The sequence below is a fragment of the Aedes albopictus genome, chromosome 1 (assembly GCF_035046485.1).
Source record: "Aedes albopictus strain Foshan chromosome 1, AalbF5, whole genome shotgun sequence".
Taxonomy (NCBI): domain Eukaryota; kingdom Metazoa; phylum Arthropoda; class Insecta; order Diptera; family Culicidae; genus Aedes; species Aedes albopictus.
In genome coordinates this window covers 88,939,266-88,965,375 of record NC_085136.1, presented here as the reverse complement: position 1 = coordinate 88,965,375, position 26,110 = coordinate 88,939,266, and the positions used below count along the sequence as shown (strand labels likewise).

Below are 26,110 nucleotides of genomic sequence, written 5' to 3'. Positions count from 1 at the left end.
AGGCATAGTTCCATCATGCCACTCAAAGTGTTGCCACAAATAATGCTTAGTTTGCAAAACCCGGTTATCTGGCTGGTGGGACATGGGAGCTTAAGCTTCAACTGTTAATGCAATCAGAGGCTACTCAGACTTAGACGAGTTTAGATTAGTTTGGCTAGAACTGCCATTATCGAAGGAACACGACGAGATAATATAACATTATATGGTTTATCTAATGTAAAACAATACAACATAACAAAAGAGAACCATTCCAAAACCATGATTAAATTTATAACCAGTAGTGAAATTACAATTAAAAACAATATATTTACGGTACATTTTATTGTTTGAGACCATACGTGTACCATACAATGTACGGTATATTAAAGCCCACGTATCAGTATTTCGAACAATTCATTTACAATAAAATGTATGGTTTTGTAAAAAAATATATATGGAGAAAAATATTTTTTTATATTGTTACGATACTTAACAACCCGTATAGTATATTGTAAAAATCTCATTTACAATTCACTGTATGGTGTCTAACATTACATCTTATTGTTTTGTATTTTTATTTTTACAGTGGTGTTTATTGTAACAATATGGTTCTAAATAGTACTGTTACAATACAACATTCGGTTTTTCTACTGTATTTTTTATTCGGGTGTGCACAATGGTGACCACTATTAAGGCTCAAATGAGAATCGCCTATTATCCAAAACTGAAAAAGCACTTTTCTCCAGAATAAAGAAAAAGCGAACAAAACCAGCGTGTCCGATTGTCAAAATTGACCAAATTAACAATCGGACATTCTAATTTTCTTCGATTTGTGGATCATTTTGGGAAAAAGTGCTATTTTAATTCTAAAACATTTGCCATTCTCAATTGAGCCTTAAGCCTACCAAATATTTTTTCGGGAAAAGCTTTGTATTTCAAGTAATTCAAGTTTAGATGCATTTCGCCATACAAAATTAAATTGATTTACTCCTGCTGATCAACTGTGGCTACGCGCAAAGCGGGTAGTCCATTACCCTGGAAATAATGTAAATTGCATTTATTAAACCTCACTTTAGAACATTTAAAACATTTATTGTGGAAAAAAATATTTTCATAAATAAATTTGTTGAGTGATAAACATTGCATCTGAACACCGTGCATCTGAACTTCCGCGCCAAAAAGCTGGCGGCATGGCTGCCGGCAACAGCTGTCCTTGTTCCACCAATTGAATGTTTTTGAAAACACGTTTGCGCGCGAAATCTTTCTCGCTCATTTCTGCTGTCAAATCCGTCACCGACTGTTTCACCGACCGTTTGAAACGGCGATTGTTTCGAACGGTCGTTACTAGTTTGGAACTGGACGGTCAATAGTCCATTTTACGAGCCGATTTAATGAATGAATTTTGACAAGAGGTAGCATCCAATAACCCGTGAAAACCAATATCATCATCAACATTGTTGTCACTTCGTAAAATGGCTCATATTGTCGGGCCGCCACCAAACCGGACTTCGCACAATCAAGTCGCGATGCGACCCAACTCGCGACGTTTTTAAATCATGTCAAAGGTAGTGCGCATCGTTCCCGTTGTTGTCAGCAACACAGCGCACTAGATGCGAAACAGTTGCGACACTTGTGGACTAAGAAAATAGCCATTTTTGATTGAATGTCGGTCTTGATTCCAATCGGATAGACAATATCAAGAATCAATATCAACCAGGGGGACGACACACGTTTTCACAATCCAAATCAGTCACACAGTATTATTTTCGCCTTTTTTGTGCTTGTTTTTTTTTGATATTTCGGTTTGGGAAAACTTCCCACATAAACGATAACCATAAGACGTGCTTAACAATTCGAACAGTATGCGGTATTGTTGAACCGTCCACATTACGGTTCGTGTTGCCCCCTCCATATCAATACCGTTGTTGTTTCATAAAATTTCTCATTTCCCACCGTGCGAAACACCCGATATCTTGAATAGAGCTGTGCGTTGTCGCCAAGCAGAATCCATCTAATCCAATTTGCTCACCCCTCGTTCGCGCTGCGGCCGCGCGTTTGACAGCGACGTCGCCGTCGTCGCGGTCGCGGCGGTGCGCACATTTTCAAAACAAACGAGCACCGAAGCACATGTGTTTACGATTGTTCCGCACCGGTTTTCCAGTTTCATCGTGAATAATTCCTCGGTTTCCAGGGCAAATTACCGCCAATCATGACGGATTTCGACGTCCGCAGTGAGGATTCCGATTCCAGCTATGTGTCGTACGACGAGGACGATGAGGTAAGTCCGAAATTGACGGAATTTGGTTTAGTCAACCGACATGATTTTACGTGTTTCGCTTTCCAGCTGCGGGAAGCCCTGGCAAAGGGACTGCTCAAACCCGGCTTAAATGTTATTGCGAAGGATCGATCAGAACCGGCCAACAATCCAGCCAAGCTTAAATCAGCACTGGAATCGATTATCCTGAAAGCTCCCTGGGTGGAACGGCTGGACCTGGTGAACGACTTGGCCCCAATCACACCGGAGCTGGCCATCCAGATCGAAAAGCACGAACAGAAACGTGAGAATCAATTCAAGGGAAACAAGAAGATCCCGTACGTGGCACCGGAACAGGATCCGGTGCTGAACGACTTCAAGCGGGAGATTTTGTTTCACCGGCAGGCTCAGGCGGCCGTCGTCGAGGGCATCAAGCGATTGCACGACATGAACGTTCAAACCAAGCGTCCGGATGATTACTTCGCTGAGATGGCCAAAACGGACGAACACATGCAGCGCATCCGGAAGGTACTGCTGGCCAAGCAGGAAGGTATCGCCAAATCGGAACGCGCCCGGCAGTTGCGGGAACAGCGTCGCATCGGAAAGCTGATCCAGCGGCAGACCACCGAGAAGCGGGACGAGGAACGGCGGAAGATGTTGGACGACATCAAGAAGTTCCGCAAGGGCAAACTGTCCAATTTGGACTTTTTGGACGATGATGAGGAGGGTGGCAAGAAGAAAAAGAAGGGAACGGTTCGGGGCGCGGGCGGTAAGAAGCAGGTCAATCCGAAGAGGGCGGCCAAGAATGCCAAGTTTGGATTTGGAGGCAGGAAGAAGGGATCGAAGCGGAACGATAAAAAGTCGTTCATGGGCGATGGTCCCAAGAGGAAGGGAGGTGCTGGCGGCGGCGGTGGTGGTGGTGCCGGTGGTAAGAAGCGGCTGGGTAAGAGTAGGCGAGCACAGACGAAGAATAGGGGTAAGTGAGAAGGATGATTCATATTTTTGCGTAAATACATATTTCTTTTGTCGGTAAGCTGAATATCGATCGAGGTTAATTCAATTATTAGAGAACTCCGTTCCCAGTCGGGTATGTACATATTTTTATTGCCTTTTTCGAACCTAGTGGTGCGTGTGCATCACGTGTGTTTTAGTTTTCGTTGGAGCCCTGACTGCTACCTGGAAAACCGTGAATCCTCAGGGAATTTTATATAACAGAAAAAAAACCTGAAATACTCAAGGAATATTGTGAATACTCAGAGAAATTTGGCAGCAATAAAAAACAAAAACATTGCGTCGTATGCATAAAAAGTAGCGAATTTTATTTGTACTGCCCCCACTCGCAAACAGTCCCAAATAGGAAACCCAGCAAAGATGGGACTGTTAAGCGAGTGGCAGCAGTGTAGTTCTACTCAGAATTAGAGTCCATCTAGATATTCCGTCAGAGCTTCTTTCTGGAATTTCTTTGGAAATACGTACGGCTTGAAATTCCTCCCAAGGTTTTAACAATATTCCTTTTATATATTTTCACACCATTTTCTTTTTAAATTCCTTCAGGAGATTATTCCGGATTCTTACCAGCATTTTTTCAAGATCCGAACATTTCTTTCCGGGATTCTTCCTTGGGAATCTTTCAGGATTCCGGAATTCAGATAGCTAGAGTTTCTCCTTGGATTTCTACAGAAATTTGAACTGGTATATTTCCCAAAGGATCTCGCGAGATTTATTTTGAAGTTACATCTGAGATTTCTCTCGGAGTTTCTCTTGGAGCTCTCAGAAGATTTCTTCAGGTGTTGATTCTGGGATGTCTCTCAGAGTTTTTCAGAATTTATCCTGGACTTTCTCCTAAGATTTTTTGGAGAGTCTACTGGGATTTTTCTAAGGGGATTTTTTTACAGATTTTCCTAGAACTCTTCCCTAAATCTTTACCAGAGATTAACCAAAGAAGATTCTGGATGATCTATTTTGGGATTTCTTTGATAATGGCTTTTAGGATAACTTACGGTAATTCTTATAAGAGATTCCCAGAAAAATATTTGAAGGAATCCCTTGCTAAACTTTGCTAAAAACTCCGCAAAGACTTATTGGAGAAGTCTCGAAAGGGATCCTTAGAGAAACTGGAATATCTCAAAAAAAAAAAAAAAAAAGTTCCGGGACTAACCCCAGGAGAAAATAATAATGAAATTTAAGGAGGAACTCTGAAAACCTCTAAGATAAATTCCGAGAGAAACTACGTGCAAAATCTCGCAAGGAAAACTACGAGAAATATCTAGAAACTGTCTCTGGAAGACATCACTGGAAGAACTTCTGCAAAAATTTCGAGAGAAACTATTGGATTACTATCTCGAGATCATTATAAAAAAAAAATCTTGGAAGAATTTTGGATAAAAAAATTGGAAAGATTTCTGCGAGGAATTCAGCGAGAAACACTGGAAGAAAGCCCAGGGTATACTATACATACTCTAGTAGAGACCCTGTGAAAGAACTCGAAAAACCTGGAATCGTGAAAAATCTCGGAAGCAACTAGGGTCACTTTTCGTCATGAGCGTTTTTGTCGGTCAATTTGCCTGGAACTTGATCGTTTAGTTCAACTACGATGGGAAAGATTTAAGGTTAACTTTAAGTTCAACAGGTTTCAAGAAACCCTCGTCCATGACGAAGAGAACAAAACGATCGAAAATACATAAGTTCCCCTATTTATGGAAGCAAATACGTATAATCTAATGCTCTGAATATGGATACTAGAGAAAGCCAGAAAAGAAAAACCTTTAAAAATTTCAAGGAGAAACTAGAAATGAATTTAAAGAAGGAATTTCGGAAGGATTTGGAGGAAGAATTTTGAATTCTGAACATTAGTACACTACAAGCAAGCAGTACGAATATCCAAGTCTATATTCAAAACTCTGTATGGAATTTAACGATCGTATAGTCTGTGGAGTTACTGATTGAATGTTTTTACTGCACTACTCATTTAACTTCACCGCGAGTTCAAAAGCAGAATGATGCAAAACAAAATCGCTTCGCTGCTCGAAAACAACTTGATCCCATCTGATCTTGTACCGACTTTTCGAACCCTCTAAGCAGAGCCGATCTGTTTAAAAGCACAGGTCGTACGGCAGAACTTTCCCGCATTCGATGTATTCGTTTAATACATGGCCTACTTGCCTAATTTCACCTTCTATAAATTTTCACACTTGTTCGCAACTTAGCAGAATACTATCATATCTATCATTTCATTATAAACTTTTATCTCTACTTTCTTATGCGATATGCACTTCAAACGGCATCGCTCAAGTAATTTTCGTTAAGTGCATTATTTTTCCGTGACCGGAATGGTCAAGAACTTCAACCACGCATCACAGAGAACAGACGTCTACCTTTGCTTTCTGCCTTGTGTAAAATTTTGTAACGGTCATATCAGAGTATGTCGTTATGCTCCCGTTGTGTGGCGCCAGCGTCCCATCACTTACATTGTTGTGTTGTCATTTTTGTTTCCAGTGCTCGCCGTTTTTGGCCGTTTGGCGCTCGCGTCGCATTGTGGGCTAGTGTATTTTAACGATGAACACTGCCATCGTGGGGTCAAATCGACTTTATATGTGGGGCAGTCTCCGTTGGTGGCGTTGAGGTACACTTAAATACTTTACACACGATTTCAACGTATTTTTGTTCGAGCTTAAACGTCTGTTCTCTGTGCACGCATCGAGAAAGGCCAAAAAGTTTCTTGCGATCTGCATACTACCCATTAAACTCTGAGTAGAAAAAGACCGATAAAGCCATAAAATGATTAAGTTATCGATATCACCTACATATATTTGAAAGACGAGGACAAACTTTCAAATCATGAGTTTTTTCTTTCAACTTTAACGTTAACAACGTTAACATTGTACAGTAGTTATTTAAACGAAAAAAAAAACAAATCTGGAAGGATTGGTTTGTGATAATGTGAAACAGGAGCATCGTGTTACTTTCTATCTAAAAGAATTTTGAGTAGTCAATGCAACAAAAGGCAATATAATATATTATATTTTTAACCTTCACGTACCCGACCCCCGACAATTCATTTTCAAAATGCTCGCATTTCGTCAATTCTCATCCGAGTTTTTTGAAGTCGCCCTCAATCGATCATAAATTGGTGCTAGTTTATTATACTCAACTGCCGGTGGAAGCATAATTGTCCCATGTGCATTTTTGGCAATATTGAGATTTTGCAGCCCATGACCATGTATCATGGGGTACTATCATATGGGGAAATAAAAATTGGTAGTTTGTTCCGAAAATTGTTGAAAAAATGCAAGGCCGATTTGTAACATTCGTAAAAGTGGACGCATAAGCGTCACGTTCCATTGGAAATCCTATGGAACTAAAAAATCGCTCTAAAACAAAAATTAGTGCTCAAATTCAAAATTGGTTGATGTTAGAACACGATTCAGCACTTATACTTCATAGTTGAGACAATTTACTTTTTTCGAACTTTGGACGCGATTTTCTCGATTGTCTGTTTTTGCACATGGGACATTTATGCGTCCACCGGCAGTCAAGTGGCCATGTAATGTCCGGAACCATTCCGGCGGTTTCCCGGATTGTACTGGGGTCAGTGGGTGGGGGAGGCGTCGAAATAAATTCAATATCCAAATTTGAGATTGCACATCGAACATTTCGCGACACTGATTCGAAAATGGATATAACGTTGATATACTGAAAAAAAAAATGAAATTTAATATTTTTGCATCGAAAGAAACATACTGAGAATCCGCAGAACTCTGAGAAGTATTCCCATATAGTTCTGAGATAAATTCTCACAGACTGCTGAGAAATTCCCTCAAAATCTTTAAAGAGACTCCTCCAGAAGGAATTTCTCTACGATTATTTGAGAGATTTCTCCAGAATTCTGAAAATGATTACACCTGAATTTGAGCGACATTAGCTAGAAAAGAAAGCAAGACTTTTCCGGTATCCTGGTAGGAATTCTCTCTGAAATAAGGATTTTCCTAGAACCCTGAAAGAGATTACTTCATCTGTGAGACAAATTGTCTCAGAATCCCGAAAGGAATTCTCCCAGAATCCTGTGATAGCTTGTCTCAAAATCCTAAGCGAAGCTTTCTTTGGAATGCTCCCAAAATGTTCCAGAATCCTAAGATAAATTCTCCCAGAATCTTATGAAGATTTCCAAGATCGGTTCATCCACATTCTTGAGATAAATCCATCATGAAAACTGAGAGAGATTCTCACATAAGATTTTCGGAATTATAAGATGAATTTCCAAAGAAACTAAAAAGATATGACCCAGAATCCTGAAAAGGGTAGCTTAGAACTCCTGAATCCTAAGAAAGGTTCTCACAAAATACTGGACGGAATCGCCAAAGAAACCTGAGATATATACTCTCTCAGAAATCTGGCAGATAGGATTCCCTGAGATTAATTCCTACAGAATCCTCTTAAGTATTCTCCCGGAAGTCCCTTAAAATCATGGGTTGAATCCTTTAGAATGATGAGAATAATTCTGGCAGAATCCCGAAAGGTATTCCTTAGAATTCTACGAGAGGGGGGAAGGGAATCATGAGTTCTTTCAGATTCTTAAGAAAAATACATCTAGAAACCTAAGAAGTATTTTTCCGAAAATCTGATAAGGATTCTCCCTAAATGGTATTACGAAAACTTCTAGAATGGACTTTCCTGGCATCCTGAGAAGGATTCTCTAGAATATTGAAAAAAAATCTGAAAATTCTGAGGAAATTCCTAGAAAAAATACCGCAGATTCTTGAAAGCATTACCCCATAATCTTTGAAAGGACAACTCTATATTCCTGTAAGGGATTGTCCCAGGTATCTAAGAGTGATTCCTCTAGAATACTTTTAATTGTTACAGCAGAATCTCAAGAGGATCTTCCTGCTCCAGAATAAAGAAAGCAGAATTCTACTGGGATTCTCGTAGAATGCTGAGAAGGATTTCTTCCGAACCCTAAGAGGAGTCACAAATCCAAATTTCTGTCCAGAATCTCGAGAGAGATTCATCAATAATTGATAACTCTGAAAGAAATTGCCCTAGAATCTTGAAAAATTAAGCACCAGAATCTCAAGGATTTCCCCGGAATCATGAGCCAATTCCTAAGACGGGGATTATCCCAAAAAGCCGAATTTTCAGAGAATCTTGGGAAGAGTACCAGCAGAATACTAGTGATATTCCCCAGCAACTTAAAAGAATTTAACGCAGAATCCTGAGAAGGACACTACTAGAATCCTGTGTGGGATTCCCCGCAGATTTCTGAGAGTAATTTCTCCACAATTCTGAGTGGAGTTCCTAAGAATACTGAGAAAGATTTCCTCAGAATTCTGAGTGGGATCCTAAGTGAAGGTCTTCCATAATCCTTAGAGGAATCAACCCAGATCATCCAGAAATTTCTTAGAATTTTGAAAGTCATTTCACCCTTGGTAGGAAACCCTGGTAGGTGATAGGAAATATTCCAAAATCGTGAAATGAATTCCCTTAGAATCCAAAGATTCCCTAGAATTCTTTTACGTAATCCCATATAATACTGCTGAGAAAAAATCCTCCAAATTTTAAAAATGGATTCTTCCATAACTCAGAGGATTCCGCTAAAGTTCTGTGGGAGATTCCTTCAAAATGCGAAAAATGATCACACCAGCACCCTGAGAGACCTTATCCCAGACAATGGAGAAAGAATCTTTCAATAAAAATTCTTCCTGAATTCTAGAATCCTGGTAGAGATTACTCTAGTTTTCTGGTATGGATTTTCTCAGAATCTTTAGAGGTATTCTTCCAGTATCCTGAGGGATTTCTTCAGATTCCCAAAATGGATTCTCCTTGAATCCTGTGACGGATTGCCTCAGAATCCTGTGAGTAGTTTTTGCTCACTTGCTGGGATTCTCACATAATGCTTAGACGGATAACCTCAGAACTCCCTAGCGGATTCTTCCAGAATCCTGAGGTGGATTCTCTTAGAATTCCGAGAAAAAATCTTCTGCTGTAATGAAATACATCCATTAGCGTAAATAGGAGGTGGCCAGGTGGGAGCCTCCAGAATAATTCATTCCGGGAAAAAAATCACGAGATTCAGGCGATAAATATTATTCAAGCAGTTCTGGAGTAGAAAAAATCTATATCGACAGGACCATAACCACCCCCCCCCCCCACCAAGACCTTATACCTATGATCTAAGGGGGCATCCATTATGCACGTCACGATCCTAGGGGGAAGAGGGGTTTGCGAAAGTGTGACAAGCAATGTATTAGGCATAAGAAAAACCCGTACGAAGGGGGGAAGGGGGGTCGAAAATTCCCAATTTTAGCGTGACGTACTTAAGGCCGCACGGGACGACGTGTATTTTTTCCTATCTTCCCTCTCCTTCTATCAATTTGCCTCGCAATTTTGAAGAAGCAAATATCAATTTCCACTGCACTGACGTAGCTGAAACTTTAGTCGATTGTGCACCACAAGTGAGCAAATGAACGATCAAATTTCTAGTCAATAATATGAAGTAGAAGTTGAGATTTGCATCTTACTAGCAACAGAGCAATGGCGGACAATTCAACCACCGTCCCGTCCGGCCTTAATGGATGCCATAATAGGGGCCCATATAGCCGAGGCGGTAAACGCACGGGTATTCAGCATGACCATGCTGAGGGTGACGGGTTCGATTCCCGGTCGGTCCAGGATCTTTTCGTAAAGGAAATTTCCTTGACTGCCTTGGGCATAGAGTATCTTCGTGCCTGCCACCCGATATACACATGCAAAATGGTCATTGGCAGAGGAAGCTCTCAGTTAATAACTGTGGAAGTGCTCATAGAATACTAAGCTGAGAAGCAGGCTTTGTCCCAGTGAGGACGTTACGCCAAGAAGAAGAAGAAGAACTTAATGGATGCCTCCAGTTACGCTTATGAAGATATCCCATTAGTATCCTGAAAGAGATTGCTCCAGAGCCCTGAGAGGGATCCTACATATTATTAAGAGAAATTCATCTAGAATCCATGGAGGGATTCTAAGAAAAACAATGTTCGGAATCCAGAGATGGACTGACCTAGAATTCTGAGAAGGATGCATTAGAACCCTGAAAGGGGCTCACTAGACTAGACCATAATAAGGATTCCTCGAGAATCCTGAGAAAGATTCACTTAGACTCCAGGGAACGATTGCCCAAGATACCTGAGATATACAGCTATGTCTCGATTTAGTAAACCCCAGATTATAAAGACCCTCGATTTCATGTACATTATTTGATAGTTAAATTCTACAGTGCATTCTGAAAAAAAGTAATATTTTTGAATCGAAAGAAAAATCGAATGTAAAAAAAAAACGATACTGTCGATTTCATGGGGCTTCAACATCGATTCAAAAAATCGATTAATCGGAACGAAAACATCGATGTTGCGAACATCGATTCAAAATTGCCCAACGCTAGTTGTATTGGATGGCGCTTTCTACATTATTCACGGTATCGGCGATCGGAGCGCACAAAGGTGGAATAGCAAACCCGCCGGAAGTTCAAAATTCGCCTTCGTTTTATGTTCACGCGGTCGAAAACGAACGGACCAATGAATCAAGCGTGGCAGTTCACACTACTCATTTGGACCATGCTGCGGATTGAGAAAATGCTAAGCTGGTGAAGAATGTTAGAAAATCTACCCAGTTAAACGCATGGGAGTCCATGTAGGGTATGTGTGCCATCAGTAATCTCACGCTCCCATATTCATCGTATTCGAAAACAAGCGATTACGGCACCGATTTATTCCGTTCTTTTTGTTTTCATGGGTGCTCACTTCTAACAAAAAATACAAAAATAAGAAACAAAACAAACAGCGCTTCAATCCTTTGTTTTTCGTAGGATAAAAATGGGAGCCACATGCTTAATAAGGGAACCAATACCCTACATCGCCACGGCGAATCGTCCTCTCATGAATGAAGACGATGTCCCGATACAATCACCCCTCTTCAACCTGACAAAGCTGAGAATTCAGTAGAACAACGACATTTTCGTCGGGGTCCGTGGCGTAGTTGGTCACACGTTCGCTTCATATGCGGATGGTCATGGGTTTGATTCCCAGCCCCGGCACATGCAATTTTTCGTCAGTTGCTCTTCACCGAGAGCGGCTGACACTGACCCTCTTCTGAGCCCCATGGCTCAAACGGACCCGGATATCGGCGAACTGCTACTCATAATGGATCCCCAATCGGACTGGAAAGGAGCAACGGCCATCCATCATCCTTGGGCTCGTCATTCTACCATGTATAGAGTAGAAAAGTGAAAGCAGCAGAAAGGCAACCAGTTCGATAAAGTATAATAGAACACATCTAGGCACTGTACAATACTGTAGATGCAGCTGTCAATTGAAATCGCTTACGTAGTGCCCTAGTGGACAATAGAGCTGTAAATTAGGTTAAGTGATACAGAATAAAAAAAACGACATTTTCGACGAGTACTGTACGCAGTACGGTTGTATTAATGCCTAACGTAGGTAATCAATCGGACATCGTCCTGTCGATGGGCAACTTCGAGCCCGAAAGGGGCTGTCCATAAACCACGTGGTCATTTTTTGGGACTTCTCAACCCCCAACACCCCCCCCCCCCCCCCCCCCCGCGTGGTCATTAGTCCATACAAATTTTTTTATTCGTCCATACAAAATGGTCATTGGCCGAACCCCACCCCCCCCTCATGACCACGTGGTTTATGGACAGCCCCAAACCGGTCTACTTAAAAGGTAAATTGAAACCCCTTTTATTTTTTTGTAAGAACTATTATAATAAGTGTTGTGTCCTGTCTCGCGCCGCGTTTTTTGTGTACTTGCTTGTCATTCTGTGGATTGTTTTTTTTTTGGTTTTGGAAGGTATGCGATTCACTATTGAGTCTCAAAATTGTTTCGCATCGGAATAGCACTGATATTGTCAAGTCTGTACCAACACCCTAATCCAACACAAAAATACCCTTTTCCTATCCTATGATGGTGTTTGTGTAGTCAGCAAAGACTATTCAGTCATTACCCCTCCTTATTATCGACTTTGTACTGACTTGCGCTCTCATTGCCCCACCAAATGCTGCAAAATGAAAATGAAAATAAAAAATGAAAATTTCAGCTGCTAAGTTTTCCGCCGAACATTCATCTGGAGGTTATTTTAGGCTTCAAGGATTTTTGTCCACTAACATCTTTCAGGGAATTGGCAAGAAATTCTTTCAAGAATTCCTCCGGAAGTAGCTCCCGAAGTTCTTCCAGTGTTTGCTTCAGAACATTCTCCAGAAATTTATTTAGAAATTAATTGAGAGATTTATTCAAGAATTCATTCAGTACCTTTTCTTGCAATTTCTGCACGAATTTTTGTAGAAACTTTGTCACTGATTCTTCCAGAAAATTAAAAATTTTCTTTTTGGAATCTCCTGATGTGTTCCCAGGGGTTTCTTTAGTAAACCTTTTTATGAACCCATTTCATAAATTACTATTGTAAAAAATCGAGGAGAAATATCTGAAACAATTCCAGGGGGAATCTCAAGAGATATTTCTGAAGGAACTGCAAAAGAAGAAATCCGTGACAAAACTGGAGGAACCCTTGGAAGAATTTTAGAAGGAACCGCCTAAAGTTTTATTGAGAATCTAGATGAATTTCTGAAAAAAATCAGAATAATTTCTAAAGAAATCCCTTGCTGCCATTCATGAAGAAATCCTTAAACTACCCAGTCAACACACGATCGCATATGATGTTGAATAGGATGCAAAAGTGGAGGCGATATAGGCACACTTTTCACGCGGGTAAATGGAAGCATGTACGCATATCGCCTCCACTTGAGCATCCTATTAAACATCATATAAGACTTTGTGTTAGCTGGGTACTAAAAGAAGAAAATTAATTATGAAGAAGCTTTAGAAGCAATCCATAGAGAAATTTATGAAGAAATCCTTGGAGGACATTTTTAATAAATCTGCTGCCTAATTTCTGTTGAAAATCTTGTAGATATCCTTTCCCTGGGGGAATATCTGAGAGAATCTCCGGAAAATTCTTGAAGGATTTCTAGGAGGAATTAATGAAGAATTATTTGGAGGAATACCTGGAAAAGGTGGAATTTCTATAGGAATTTATTAATAAATATTTAGAAACATGACTAAAGAAATCCCTTACCAAAATTCATGGAGGATATTCTAAACCAATCCCGAATGAATTGGTGAGGCGCTATCCATTGATTGATTGATTTGTCTTTATTAAAGAGACTTTCAGCCTTTGGCTGGTTCGTCTCTTTAGCTGTCCATAAACTACGTAGACTTTATTTCTAACCACCTCCCCCCTCCTCCGAGTATTCGTAGTTTATGGACGGATACTGAACGCATTTCTGAAGGAATCCCTGGAAGAATAACTGGAGAAACCTTTAAACTTCTGTAACGATTCTTAGAAAACTATAATGAAACATTTGCAAAGGAATTTCTGTACAGCTTCTAGGAGTTATTTCTGAAGAAATTTAAAATTTTTCAACAAATTCGAGTAAAATTTCCATAAGGTATCCTTAGGAGGAACCCAGGAAGAATTTCTGGGGAAATACCTGGAGGAACTCCCGAAAAAATCTCTGTATGAAATTCTGGAGAAATAAATGCTGGCATCACTGAAAAAAAAATCATGAATAAACTTCTAGAGAAATTCATGCCATGACTTTCAATAGAGTCCCTGGAGAATTTCCGGACGCGCTGTGGACTAGGGTGCGGTTATCCAGACACGCTGTGGGCTAGAGTGCGGTCATCCGTACACGATGTGAAATGGGGTGCGGTCATTCGGACCCGCTGTAGACTAGAGTGTGGTCATCCGGACACGCTGTGGGCTAGGATGCGGTCATCTGGACACGCTATGGACTGGGGTGCGGTCATTCGGACACGATGTGAACTAGGGGCGGAATTCTAGCAGTACTGGATTACAAAAAGAAACTCCTCGAAGAATCCTTGAAAAATTTCTGATGGGTTCATAGCAGCATTTTCTAAAAGAACTTCACGAGGATTCCCTAGTCGAAATCCTGGTGGAATCTTAAGAGAAATTTTTGGAAGAACCTCAGCAGGCATCTCTAGACGAATTCTGAGAGGAATTGTTGGAGAAACTTTTCGACAATTCTTCTTGGAATCCCTTCAGAAGTGTCTGAAGGGATTTGCTTGAAATTACTGCTGGGATTATTCCATGGATTTTTCGAACGATTCCTCCGGAAATTGCTTCTTAAGGGGTTTCTTCAAGGATGCCTCTAGGAATTCCTCTCAAAAATCCTGCAAAATTTTGTACTGGGATCCTTTCATGAGCTTCTACCAGGATTTCTACAAACATTCTTGTTCAGAATTCTCAATACCATTTCCAGATGGAATTGCTTGAATCAGTCCAGCAAGACTGCTTGGAGGATTCCCACCACGAATGCCTGGAGAAATCACAGCAGCATTTCAGGAACAATTCTAAGATCAATTTTCAAATGAATCGGAAGAGGATTTCCCGTAAGAATACGAAGTGAAATTCCTAGAAGAAATATCTGGCAAAAAGTTTCTAGGTGACTTCTGAAGGATTTGCCCAAAATAGATCCCCCTGCCCAAATGGTCCCAGACCCTATACAGTAGACGTTCGATAACTGCAACATGTTTGCGTTTCAGTTAGCGAACAAAATTTGATATCCACAACGTCAGATAGGTGTCAACAACCCATCAATTGACGTTAAATGAACGAAAAATTCATTCGATTGTTCATTTGGGCGCACCGTTTTAACGGATAGCAGTGCGTTAACTGCAAATTTGTTGCACTTACCGGACTTGCAGTTAAAAGCATTGCAGTTGAACCGTTTGCACCGACCGAACGTCTACTGTATTTTCATATGATGAACATTTTATTTCAATGCGTAACACAGTGTCGATCTTTCCATATGCGTTCACAATACATATAAGCAGTATGTACAGTACTGGCCAAAATTATAGGCAGTAATGATGATACGATGCATAGTTCGATATACCTTTCTTCGGGTTAGCTTAACTTAAATGCCATTATTCGAATATAAGTGTTTATTGATCACGAAATAAAATTGCATTGTTTCAAACATCAAGCAAAACTTAACGAAGGAGAAAGACTTCAAATCTTGAATTTGGTCGAAAATTGTCTGGCCAAAATTATAGGCACTTTATCGACCTTCCTAAGAAAGTTTGATGTTCTATCTCAGACATTAGTAATAACATCACCAGGATCCTTCAATATTCTGTTTAGCAGAGGTGTTAGTATTGTTTAGAATCGAGATCATTGGTTTGTTAGTTCGATTTTAGGTGTATTTTATCAAATGTCAATGATAGCTATCTCGAGAAACTTGTGATTTCTAGTTTATAAATTTGCAGTTAATAATAAATGTCTTCCTTACGTTTCCAAAAGGTTTTAAGTGTAGGTTAGTGGGCAAGCCATCCAGAATATGAACTCCCAGGTATTGTAATGGGTAAGTTTTGTTGTATGGCATTGAAATTGATTAATTTTGAATTGTGAAATGAAGCGTTGGCTTGTTCAAAATACCTGTAACCATCATTACGACTAAAGTTCTTATTGAGATATTTCTCGTGGACATTGGAAATGTTTCTAATATACCTAATGGAATTCAATCTATCTTTCTATGAAACCGGCAGTCCAGTTTCGATTGAAGAAATGCAGTCTCACACACTGTTAGTATCCAGTCCCACTTTCCGTTATAAGTTATACAGCTACTCAAAAAAGCGGTTTTCAGTCTAAGACAACAAGTAAACTAAGAACGCCTCGAAGGGTGCCAAAAACATGCCCATTGGAGCGAAATACAACGTTACCATGCTGTATTCAGTGATTTTATCCTTTTTGAAGAAATTTACTGGAATATGGGGTGTCTGTAAGGTGGAGAGTAGAATAACGCAATATGCTATTCAGCATCCAAACACGACTGCAAGGGGCTGGGGTAGTAACAGTCTGTGGGGATGATTTTTTTTAAAGATATTGATCCCCTGATATCATCTGGGGGTATGCTGAATGCCAAACAATATATCAAAACTATATCTGTTGTCTAGGATAAACACTTTGATGAGAACTTCAGTTATAATGATGATAACTAGTATTTCCATGAAGAGAATGCTTCATATCACAAGGTATTTCACCTTGTTCACCAATTGATTGGTTTCAAAGCCATGGAATTTCTGTCCTAGCTTGATCGTCAACTAGCCTAGACAACAATCGTATTGAGAACACTTGAAGTATATTGATCAGCAGTTGTAAAACTATCAAACTAAAAATCGCCAGGTATTCGTTGTAGCTTTTGTGGATATTTGTTCAAAATTCACCAAACGCCAATGGCATAAGCTTATGATCCCGATTCCAAACCGTGCCAAAAGAATATTTAAGGCTCGTGAAAGTATTATAACCTCGATGATAAAAAGTTTCTGAGATAGGACATCATACCTTCTTTAGTAGGTCAACATAGTGCCTATAATTTTGGCCAGACAGTTTTTGACCAATTTCAAGATTTTAATTAGATTTTCTATGTCGATAATCGTTTGGAGTAAAAAACGTTGCACTGTTAATATGTAGTCAATAGACAATAATACTAAAATAATTGCATTTGAATAAAGCTATCTCAAAGGGAGATTTATCAACCTAAACATAGTATCATGAGCATTGCCTATAATTTTGGCCAGTACTGTATACTGATAAAATACAGTGTGGTCGCTCGTAGTAGATTAAGATGACGGCATTCGGAAAAGAATAATGGATTAGGGCACAGCCTTCCGGACACACTATGTACCGAGGTGCGTTCATTCAGGCACTCCAAACGACTAGGATGTGGTCATCCAGACGCGCAGCTAGCTAAGGACTGTACACTGGTGTTTTTTTCTACTGTTGCATTCAACTGTTGTTTACTATTGTTTTTTGTCGCCATGAAACAGAATTTCAACTGTTCAATTCAGACATAATTGCTTGTAAATGTCCGAGCAAGCTGTTTACTACTGTTTTTTTTTTTGTCGATATGAGACAGAATTTCTTAAAAAAGTTAGTATGCGGTCAGCCAGATACGGTGTGGACAATAGTGTCGTCATCCGGATACGCTGTGTACAAGAGTGTGGTCATCCAGACACGCTGTGGACTGGGATGCGGTCATCCGGACACGCTGTGGATAAGAGTGTCGTCATCCGAATACGCCGCACAGTGGCTGATTTCGTCATTTTAGCGCGCTTAATTAATAACTTTTTTACTATGAAGTTTATCGTCATGGTCATGGTCTTCGGGAAAATTTTTCACTATAATAAAGAGCTTCTTTTGAGCTTCTGTAAAAAATGATCAATCCCCCTAAAAGTGAGATAGAAAATTTATTTTTTGAATTTTTCAAGATACGAGGTTGGAGTCTTCACAAAAGTTGTAGAAAATGTTGTTTGGAGCAACTTTGCCGAAGACACCAAGTTTGCAACTCCGTTACTTTTCAAGATACGTTACGTTTTCTTTCATCAGCCCCTTGAAAAAGGTTTTTGCGCAATGACTTTCTAAATATTGATTCTACTTTTTTCTCATGTTCTACAAAGTTATAGATAATGGTAAAACACACAACTTTGCCGAATATGACATCCCGCTAATTCCAAAATTAAAATAGTTATAACGGTTTTTATAGTTTTTTGGGCCATATTTCAAGCATGTATAACTTAGCTATAGGCAATTATATGCAAATTTCCTTTTACAGATGTGTGAAATACATGTAATTGCCTCTCTTAGAAAGCCAAAATCATCAAACTGTAAGAGACTGTAAGATGGTTTTTGTATAGAAACTTACATCCATTTATGTTACTCTTATATGGGATTTATATATATCTTCAACATATTTATTTGACATTTCTTTTCAGCTTGCATTTTTATTGTTATTGTAAGTGTGTGTTAATATAAAGAAAGGTTTGTGAAGTATTCTGGATCATTCATGAAGTACGTTACATAAAAACTCACCATCTACTTCTATTTTCTTACTAACTCACAATGCTCCACGTAGTTCCCGAAAAAAAAACGCATAAAGTGAAACTTCTTTCGTCGGATCACGATTTAACAGCAGCTTTCTTTGAAGTGCAATAAGATTTATATTTTACTATAACCCATCTAGATATGTGTAGATATGTACTAGTGAGAGCGTTCAAAGAATATGTCACGCGCATGTTTGGATTTTTTTAAAGAAATGGGCTTTATTCGCTCTTTTCGTGGCATACGTGGAGCACTTGAGTTAGTACGACAAAAGAAGTAGATGGTATGTTTTCATGTAACGTACTTCATGAATGATCCAGAATACACCACAAACCTTTCTTTATATTAACACACACTTACAATAACAATAAAAATGCAAGCTGATATGAAATATCAAATAAATATGTTGCAAATATATATAAATCCCATATAAGAGTAACATAAATGGATGTAAGTTTCTATACAAAAACCATCTTACAGTTTCTTACAGTTTGATGATTTTGGTTTTGTAAGAGAGGCAATTACATGTACTTTCACATGCGTAAAAAGAAATTTGCATATAATTGCCTATAGCTAAGTTATATATGCATGAAATATGGCCCAAAAAACTATAAAAACCGTTATAACTATTTTATTTTTGGAATTAGCCGAATGTCATGTTCGGCAAAGTTGTGTGTTTTACCATTATCTATAACTTTGTAGAACACAAGAAAAATGTAGAATCAATTTTTAGAAAGTTATTGCGCAGAAACCTTTTTCAAGTGGCTGATGAAAGAAAACGTAACGTATCTTGAAAAGTAACGGAGTTACAAACTTGGTGTCTTCGGCAAAGTTGCTCCAAACAACATTTTCTACAACTTTTGTGAAGACTCCAACCTCGTATCTTGAAAAATTCAAAAAATAAATTTTCTATCTCACTTTTAGGGGGATTGATCATTTTTCACAGAAGCTCAAAAGAAGCTCCTTATTATAGTGAAAAACTTTCCCGAAGACACCATGACGCTAAACTTCATAGTAAAAAAGTTATTAATTAAGCGCGCTAAAATGAAGAAATCGGCCACTGTGCGCCGTGAACAAGAGTGCGATCATCCGGACACGCTGTGGACTGGGATGCGGCCATCCGGACATGCTGTGAACTAGCGTGCGGTCATCCAGACACGCTGTGGATAAGAGTGTCTTCATCCGTTGTAGACTAGTTGTGCATTTTCCAAACAAATAATGGAATCGAAAACAGGGGCTTCTTAGTTTTTGAAATTGCGTCATTTCCCACCCCACTGAATCCCTTTCGCAGTTAGCACAAGTGCGAGATCGTAGATAAAACTGTGATTTCGCATCGAATCGTTTCGGTGTCTTCTGCGCATTTATTTAGCATCTTAAAATGAATAAGTGCGCAGAAGACATCGACACGATTCTATGCGAAATCGCAGTTTTATTCATGGTCCAGCACTTATGTTAACTGCGAAAGGGGTGCAGTGTGACGGGAAATGTGCAATACATCCTTGAGAAACATGACAGCTTTCAAATTATGAACATTGGGAATGGTATCCCAAGCCCTGTTGGTAGATTTTCATTGTACATAACTTCGACAGCTTGCAACCACAAATTGTAAGCTCATCTATGCCAATGCTAGATAGAGTAGGATAGAGCCTTATTATTAAAAGCACGAATACTTACCTGGAACGATTCATCCGCAACTTTGTTCAGCTTGTTACCCCTCAGATTCAGCACCTTCAGGTTGTTCAAGTTCATAAACGTTCGCTTCTCGATCGACTCGATCCGATTGTCGTCCAGATAGATGGCGTTCAGATCTCCCAAATCCGCGAACGAGTGCGTCGACAGCTGCTTAAGATTGTTGTACCGTAGCGATATCAGCTTCAGCTTGTTGTGAATGTCCCCTTGGAAGGTTCCCCTAGGAAGGCTTTCGATTTGATTGTCGTGCAGCTCCAAGCTGACGAGGTCTCCCATAAAGTGGAAACTGTTTTCGTTTAGGGTTTTCAGCTTGTTGTTGCTCAGGTCCAACGCTTCCAGAACGGTAAGCTGTCGGAACGATTCGTACGGGATTTGGGACATTTGCGCGCCTAAGCCGTGCGACATCCGTAGCGAGATCAGACTGTGGCCTATTTCGTTGAAAGCGTTTGGCTCGATGCTGTCGACGCGGTTCTCGCTTAGATCTAGACGTTTGAGGCCGCGCAAATTGGCAAAGGCTCGATTCTTGATGGATTTCAAACCGGCGCGGGTGAGCCGGAGCTCTTCCAGCTCTGGGCTGAATTCGGCGAAATCTTCGGGGTTGAGGGACATGGATGAGAGGTGCGAGGTGGCTAGCTGTCGTAGATTCTTCATGGCCGACAGTTCCTTGAGGGTGAATGGTTGATTCTGGTGACCGGTGGTGTCCAGCTTGAAGAGGTTAAGGCCGGCGAAGGGTGACTGGTTGCGTTGGTCGAACTCCTTGATGACGTTGTCCTTGAGGTTCAGGAATCTGTCGAGGAGAGATTTTGAAACAAATTATCATTGCTCATTAGATGCGAAGATGCGAGTTTGACCATACCTCAAATAATCGAATCCCCGGAAAAGACCGTCCGCCAAATGGGTCAAGTTGTTCCCGGACAAATCCAACAGCTGCAACGAGCTTTCCAGTCCGTCGAACGCTTCCGGTGAGATGAAATCCAGCCCGCAGTGCCGGATGTACAGCTCTCGGATTTTGGCCTGCCGAAAGGCGTTGTCCGCGATGTGGTTGATTGGGTTTCCGTCCAGGAAGGTGGAGTTGATGGTGTCGAAGAACGCAAACGATTCCGATGGAATCTCGTGGATGGAGTTGTACTGTAGTTGGAGCATGTCCAGGGTCAGTTTGTAGTTGACTTTGGGGTCGTCTTCGTCTGGGGCAAGGGTTTGGATGAGGTTGTGAGAGAGGTCCAGAACTCGTAGCAGGCGAAGTGGTTCAAGGGCGTCATAGGGGATGTGAGTGAGTAGGTTGTTGGCTAGGAACACTTTGGACAGCTTTCCGAGGCCGTCCTTGAAGGCGGCCGGATCAATTAGGGCCAGGTTGTTTCCGCTGAGGTCTATGCTGTCCAAATAGGGTAAACCGGCAACACTTCCCGGAGCAAGCTGTGAAATTGAGTTGTCCGATAGTACAAGAGTTTGTAGGCTTTGCTCCAGTCCTCGGAAGGCTCCAGTTGCAATGGTGGTAATATCGTTTCCTCCCAGATCCAGGAGTCGTAACTTCTTTAAGTCTTGAATAGCTCTCGAGGGAACCTCAATGAGCTCGTTGTTCTCCAAGACCAATTCCCAGAGCGATCGTTCCAAGCCGTGAAAGGCTTCGTCGGGTATCTCCGTGATTGGATTGTTGGAAATGTCCAGCTTGTAGAGTCCGGTCGCTTGGAAAAAATACGGCTCCAAATCTTGAAGCCCCGTATCGTCCATGTAGAGCTTGAAGAGCTTCGAACTGTTGATGATCTTCGGTATGGCGGGAAAGTGTACATTTCGGCAGTCTACTACGCCAAGATCTGGACCCGGTTTGGAGCATCTGCAGAGGGCATTGAAGTTACACGGCGAATAGGACGGATAGTCGATTTCACGAGCCCTCGCCAGGGAAGCCCAGATCATGAGACCAACCGTCACGAACACCAAGGTGTAACCGAGCTTGACCAGATACTCGAGTCCGGCATTGCCCTGCAAGTAGATAAGACGAATTGGAAATGTTACCAGGTTCAGAAAAGTTGAAGTTCTTCGACGACCAGTGATTAGCCAAATTAATTCCCTATCCGAATCGCGCTCCGGGAAGGAAAATTAGCGCCCCATTCCTTATCATAATGTTAGTTTTTCCTATCGCATTCGATGGACTTAATTTAATTATATTGGTTCAGAGGCGGGGACAGTTGGGGAGACAGAGGGCACTGGGGAAGGAATCGGATGGCATTTTTCTTCGCAGCAGGATAAGGTGTAGCCAATTAAGTAACCATAGAACGGACGCAAAGAAGGATACGGTCGGAGTGAGAGACAAAGTAGTGTTTGGAAAGTTGGGAAAGCTAAACGGCGATGGTTCCATAAGAGAGACCTAGATATCCAAAGGAAGGGGAAGTTTGTTTTATGTCATCGTGCGATCAAATTAGTTTTGCTCGCCGTGTAAACCGCGTGAGGTCTTTCTTTATCGGTTTATGGCTGCAGCCGGCAGAGGAGGTGGGGCAGGCAATTGGATAGACTGACACGCCTAGGTTTGAAAAGGAATTGGCTTTTCGCGATGGGTGAGGCCGTCCCGTCCGTTTGCCGGTCCTGATGAGGATATGATAGTGTCGAGCAATTTATGGTGCTGTAATTCCGTTTTGATACCGAGAAATGAGGTCTGAGCTATAGGTGTGGTTTTGCGAAGGATCAATGTGTACTCAATATCGCAACTGCTCAAACGGTCCTTCACATTAATTTACTATCCGACCAGAAGCACCTAACAAGATAATAACAAAATTATAACAACCATTGTTAGAAATAACAGAGCTTGATATAATTTTGTTGTAAGCATTCTTTTAGGCGAATAACCTGAAAAGATTCCAGCAGAAATCCCCGAAGAAATAACAGGAGAAATCCCTGCAGGAACCCCAGGAGGAACCCCTGAAGGAATTCTGGGAGAATTTCCAAGCGGAATACTCGAAGGATTTTCAAAAGGAATCCGCATAGGAAGTCCATGAAAAATCTCCGGAGGAATTCCAGGAGGAATTCCTAAAGGAATTTAAAGAGAAATCCCCGAACGAATTCCAGAAAAAAATCCCCGAAGGAATTCTAGGAGAAATCACTGAAGCAATTCCAGAAGGAAACCCCAAAGGAATTTCAGAAGGACTCTTGAAGGAATTCCATGAGGAATCCCTGAATCAAATCCAGGAGGAATCCCCGAAGGAATTCTAAGGGAAATTCAAGGAGGAAACCCCAAACAAATTTCAGGAGAAATCTACGTTAGAGTATCACGAGAAAGCCCCGAAAGATTCAAGAAGAATACATGAAGAATGTGTAGGAGGAATACCTGAAGAAATTCCAGGAGGAATCCTCAAAGGAATTGCAGGAGGAAGCCTCAAAGGAATTCCAGGAGACATTCCAGAATGAATTCTAGGAGGAATCTCCGAAGGAAGTTCAAGAGGAATCCCTAAATGAAGTGCACGAGAAATCAATGGAGGTATTCCATGAGGAATCCAGCTGGAATCTCCGAAGGAATTCTAAAAGGAATCACCAAAGAAATTTGACGGAATATTAGAAGGAATCCCCGAAAGAATTTCAGGAGGAATCTTCGAAGGAAGTCTAGGAGGAAACCCGGAAAGAAAATCTGGGAAGAATCTCCGGAGGAATCCCCGAATGAATTCCAGGAAAAAGCCAGGAGGAAACCTCGAAGGAAGTCCAGGGGAACCCCTGAAGGAAGTCTAGAAGGGACCTGCGAAGAAATTACAGAAAAAATCCCTGCAGGGATTCCAGGGGAATGCCCGAAGGAATTCCGGTAGGTATATCCAAAGAATTTGCAGGCGAAATTCTCGAAGGATTTTCAGTGGATCGTTCCGTGTAGGGGGATGAATTTGCAGAAGGTATTCTTTAAAGAATTCCTGGAAGAATTCCAGAAGGAAATCCTTGAGAGATTCTTGGTGAAACTTCATGAAAGATCCCTTCAAGAATATCCTGGAGATATGCCTGATTACACAGCGTAACATTTTTTTGTCTCAAGAGCAAATGTATGTGTCTCCGACAGATTTTAGGCTGCTGAATCCGAATCCGAGCAAAATATGCGATTTTGGGCTTTTTTGATTGAAAGCCATTACAGAGGAAATATTTTTTAAAGCAATCAAAGGGTAAATTGGTCAACTCGTAACGACTCATGCAATTTTTTTCGTTTTACCCAATCAAATTTGGTAGATTTAACCATTTTATGTTGGTAAGTAAACTTGCATGCAACTTTTGGAGGGTGATTTGTATGGGAAATACCGTACCTAACATCAATCGCTTAAAGCTATCAAATTCGATTTTGTAAAACGAATATTTTGCATGAGTCTTTAATTTAGATGTTAATTGACCAATTTACCCTTCGATTGCTTAAACAAATATTTCCTTACTTAACCCTTTCAGGACGGTTGGGTCATTTGCACCTCGCTGACGTGTTCTATAGCGGCGAGGTTGGTGAAAAAAGTCGTTCCGAAGGGGTTAATGGCTTGCAATCAAAAAAGCCCAAAATCGCATATTTTGTCCAATAAATTGAGGCATAGTTCAAAATTGTGACGTGCTGAAGCAAATCTGAGCCCGGATTCGGATTCAGCGGCCTAAAATCTGTCGAATACACATACATACGTTTGCTATTGAGACAGACCAATAGTTAATTTTTGTTTCGCTGTGTTATAATCTTAAGGAAATTATTGAAGGAACTCCTGTAGGAATTCCTGAAGGAGCTTCTGGAGAAATCTCTGATGTTACTCCTGGAGGCATTCTTGAGGGATTCTTGAACAAATTCCAGGAATTTCTGATGGATCTTCTGGAGGAATCTCTGAGGAAACTCCAGGACTAGTTCCTAAAGAAATTTCTGTAGGAATTCCTGAAGGAATTTCTGAAGGAATTCGTGAAGGAACTCTCGGACTAATCTCTGAAGGACCTCCTATGAGACACCCTGTAGAATCTTCTGGATGAATCTCTGATGTATCTCTATAGGAGGCATCCCTGATTTCTCCTGAAAGAATTTTCGAAGGTACTCCTGTCGAGGTCTTCCTGAGAGATCTTCTGAAAAAAAAATATCTTGGAGGCATCCCTGAAGAATTTTCTGGAGGAATCCAAGGTGAATATCCTGGAGGCAATACTTTCTCTCTCCTCTCTACACATTTACAACTCAACTCATGTATATTCACATGTTCATAGCCATCGCTAGAACGTATTATCTTCAGAGTAATAAACACACTCATCTTTCACCTTACGCCTGGCATCCACGCACCAATGGGTGAACCCTCTGTCGACCATATCCCACCAACACTCCGACATCCGCATGAATTTGTACAAACGCAGAGGTACAGTGTATCAAACAATTGTCCGTACAGCATTTTTTTTGGTCAAAATAATTTTTCATTTAAATGTTTATAACTTCTTATACGTCAATCTAAAACGCTGAAATTTTGACCAATTACAACCTATATATTAAAGCCTTGATTAAAGCTCCATTGGTAAAATTTTGAGCGAGATCGCTCACATTTTTAAAACATTATATCTCAATATGTACTTGATGAGCCTTTCTCAATTTTTTTTTGTGTTACTGCTTATACCTAAGGCTTTCATATGCAGCTTCGTTAAATGTTTTATATTCACTACAAAAATATGAAAAATCTGTATATGTTCAGTGTGTCGTTTGGAAATTTATCATATTTTGATCAATAAAAGTGCCATGTGTTTTCAACGTTTTTGAACTCTCTTAATGTAATATTTTTATACAGGACCTGCTAAACTACATATGAAGAGTAGGTCCTATGGATTTTTCGTTCAGTTAATGCACTTTTATTGGTTGAAAACGTTTGGCAGATTATATGTGCAAAATATGGTAAATTTTTAAACATAGTCAGCTACATAAGCACATTTTTCATATTTTTTGTAGTGAATTTAAAACCCCAAACAAAGCTGCATACGAAAGCCTTAGGTATAAGATGTAACACAATAAAATTGAAAAAAAATCATCGAGTACATACTGAGATAGGGGAAATTACCTATTCTTGGCCGTTTTGTTCTCTTCGTCTTTGGGGGTTTTTTGAAACCTATTGAACTCAGAGTTGGTCTCAAATCCTTCCCAACTAAGCTGAATTATATGGCCAAGTTTCAGACAATTTGGCTGACAAAAAACTCCCCATGACGAAGAGAACAAACCTGCCGATAATACCCATTGTCACCCTATAATGTTTTAAAAATGTGTTCAAAAATATAATAAGTTTTACTAATTG

At 40.4% G+C, this 26,110-nt stretch overlaps 2 protein-coding genes across 3 annotated transcripts in view; one reads left to right on the top strand and one right to left on the bottom strand.

The window, feature by feature from the left end:
- The window catches only part of LOC109427430 (chaoptin), a 290,374-nt gene that overhangs the window by 8,147 nt on the left and 256,117 nt on the right, over positions 1 to 26,110 (bottom strand). For both annotated transcript variants that reach the window (XM_019702986.3, XM_019702987.3), the window contains exons 2-3: positions 20,725 to 21,845; positions 19,854 to 20,655 (exon numbers count right to left, since the gene is read on the bottom strand). In XM_019702986.3, the coding sequence (XP_019558531.2) occupies positions 19,854 to 20,655; positions 20,725 to 21,845 (1,923 nt within the window). The remainder of the gene's footprint in view (positions 1 to 19,853; positions 20,656 to 20,724; positions 21,846 to 26,110) is intronic.
- Positions 2,069 to 3,272, top strand: LOC109427431 (probable rRNA-processing protein EBP2 homolog). The gene is made up of 2 exons (XM_019702988.3): positions 2,069 to 2,257; positions 2,324 to 3,272. The coding sequence occupies exons 1-2, from the start codon at positions 2,189 to 2,191 to the stop codon at positions 3,215 to 3,217; spliced, it is 963 nt and encodes a 320-aa protein (XP_019558533.1). The 5' UTR covers positions 2,069 to 2,188; the 3' UTR covers positions 3,218 to 3,272.

Bases quoted from the DNA above. Each gene is read 5' to 3' on its own strand.
- LOC109427431 (XM_019702988.3), top strand. From the start codon at position 2,189: ATGACGGATTTCGACGTCCGCAGTGAGGATTCCGATTCCAGCTATGTG. The intron at 2,258-2,323 runs GTAAGTCCGAAA...TTCGCTTTCCAG, and splicing joins CGTACGACGAGGACGATGAG to CTGCGGGAAGCCCTGGCAAA.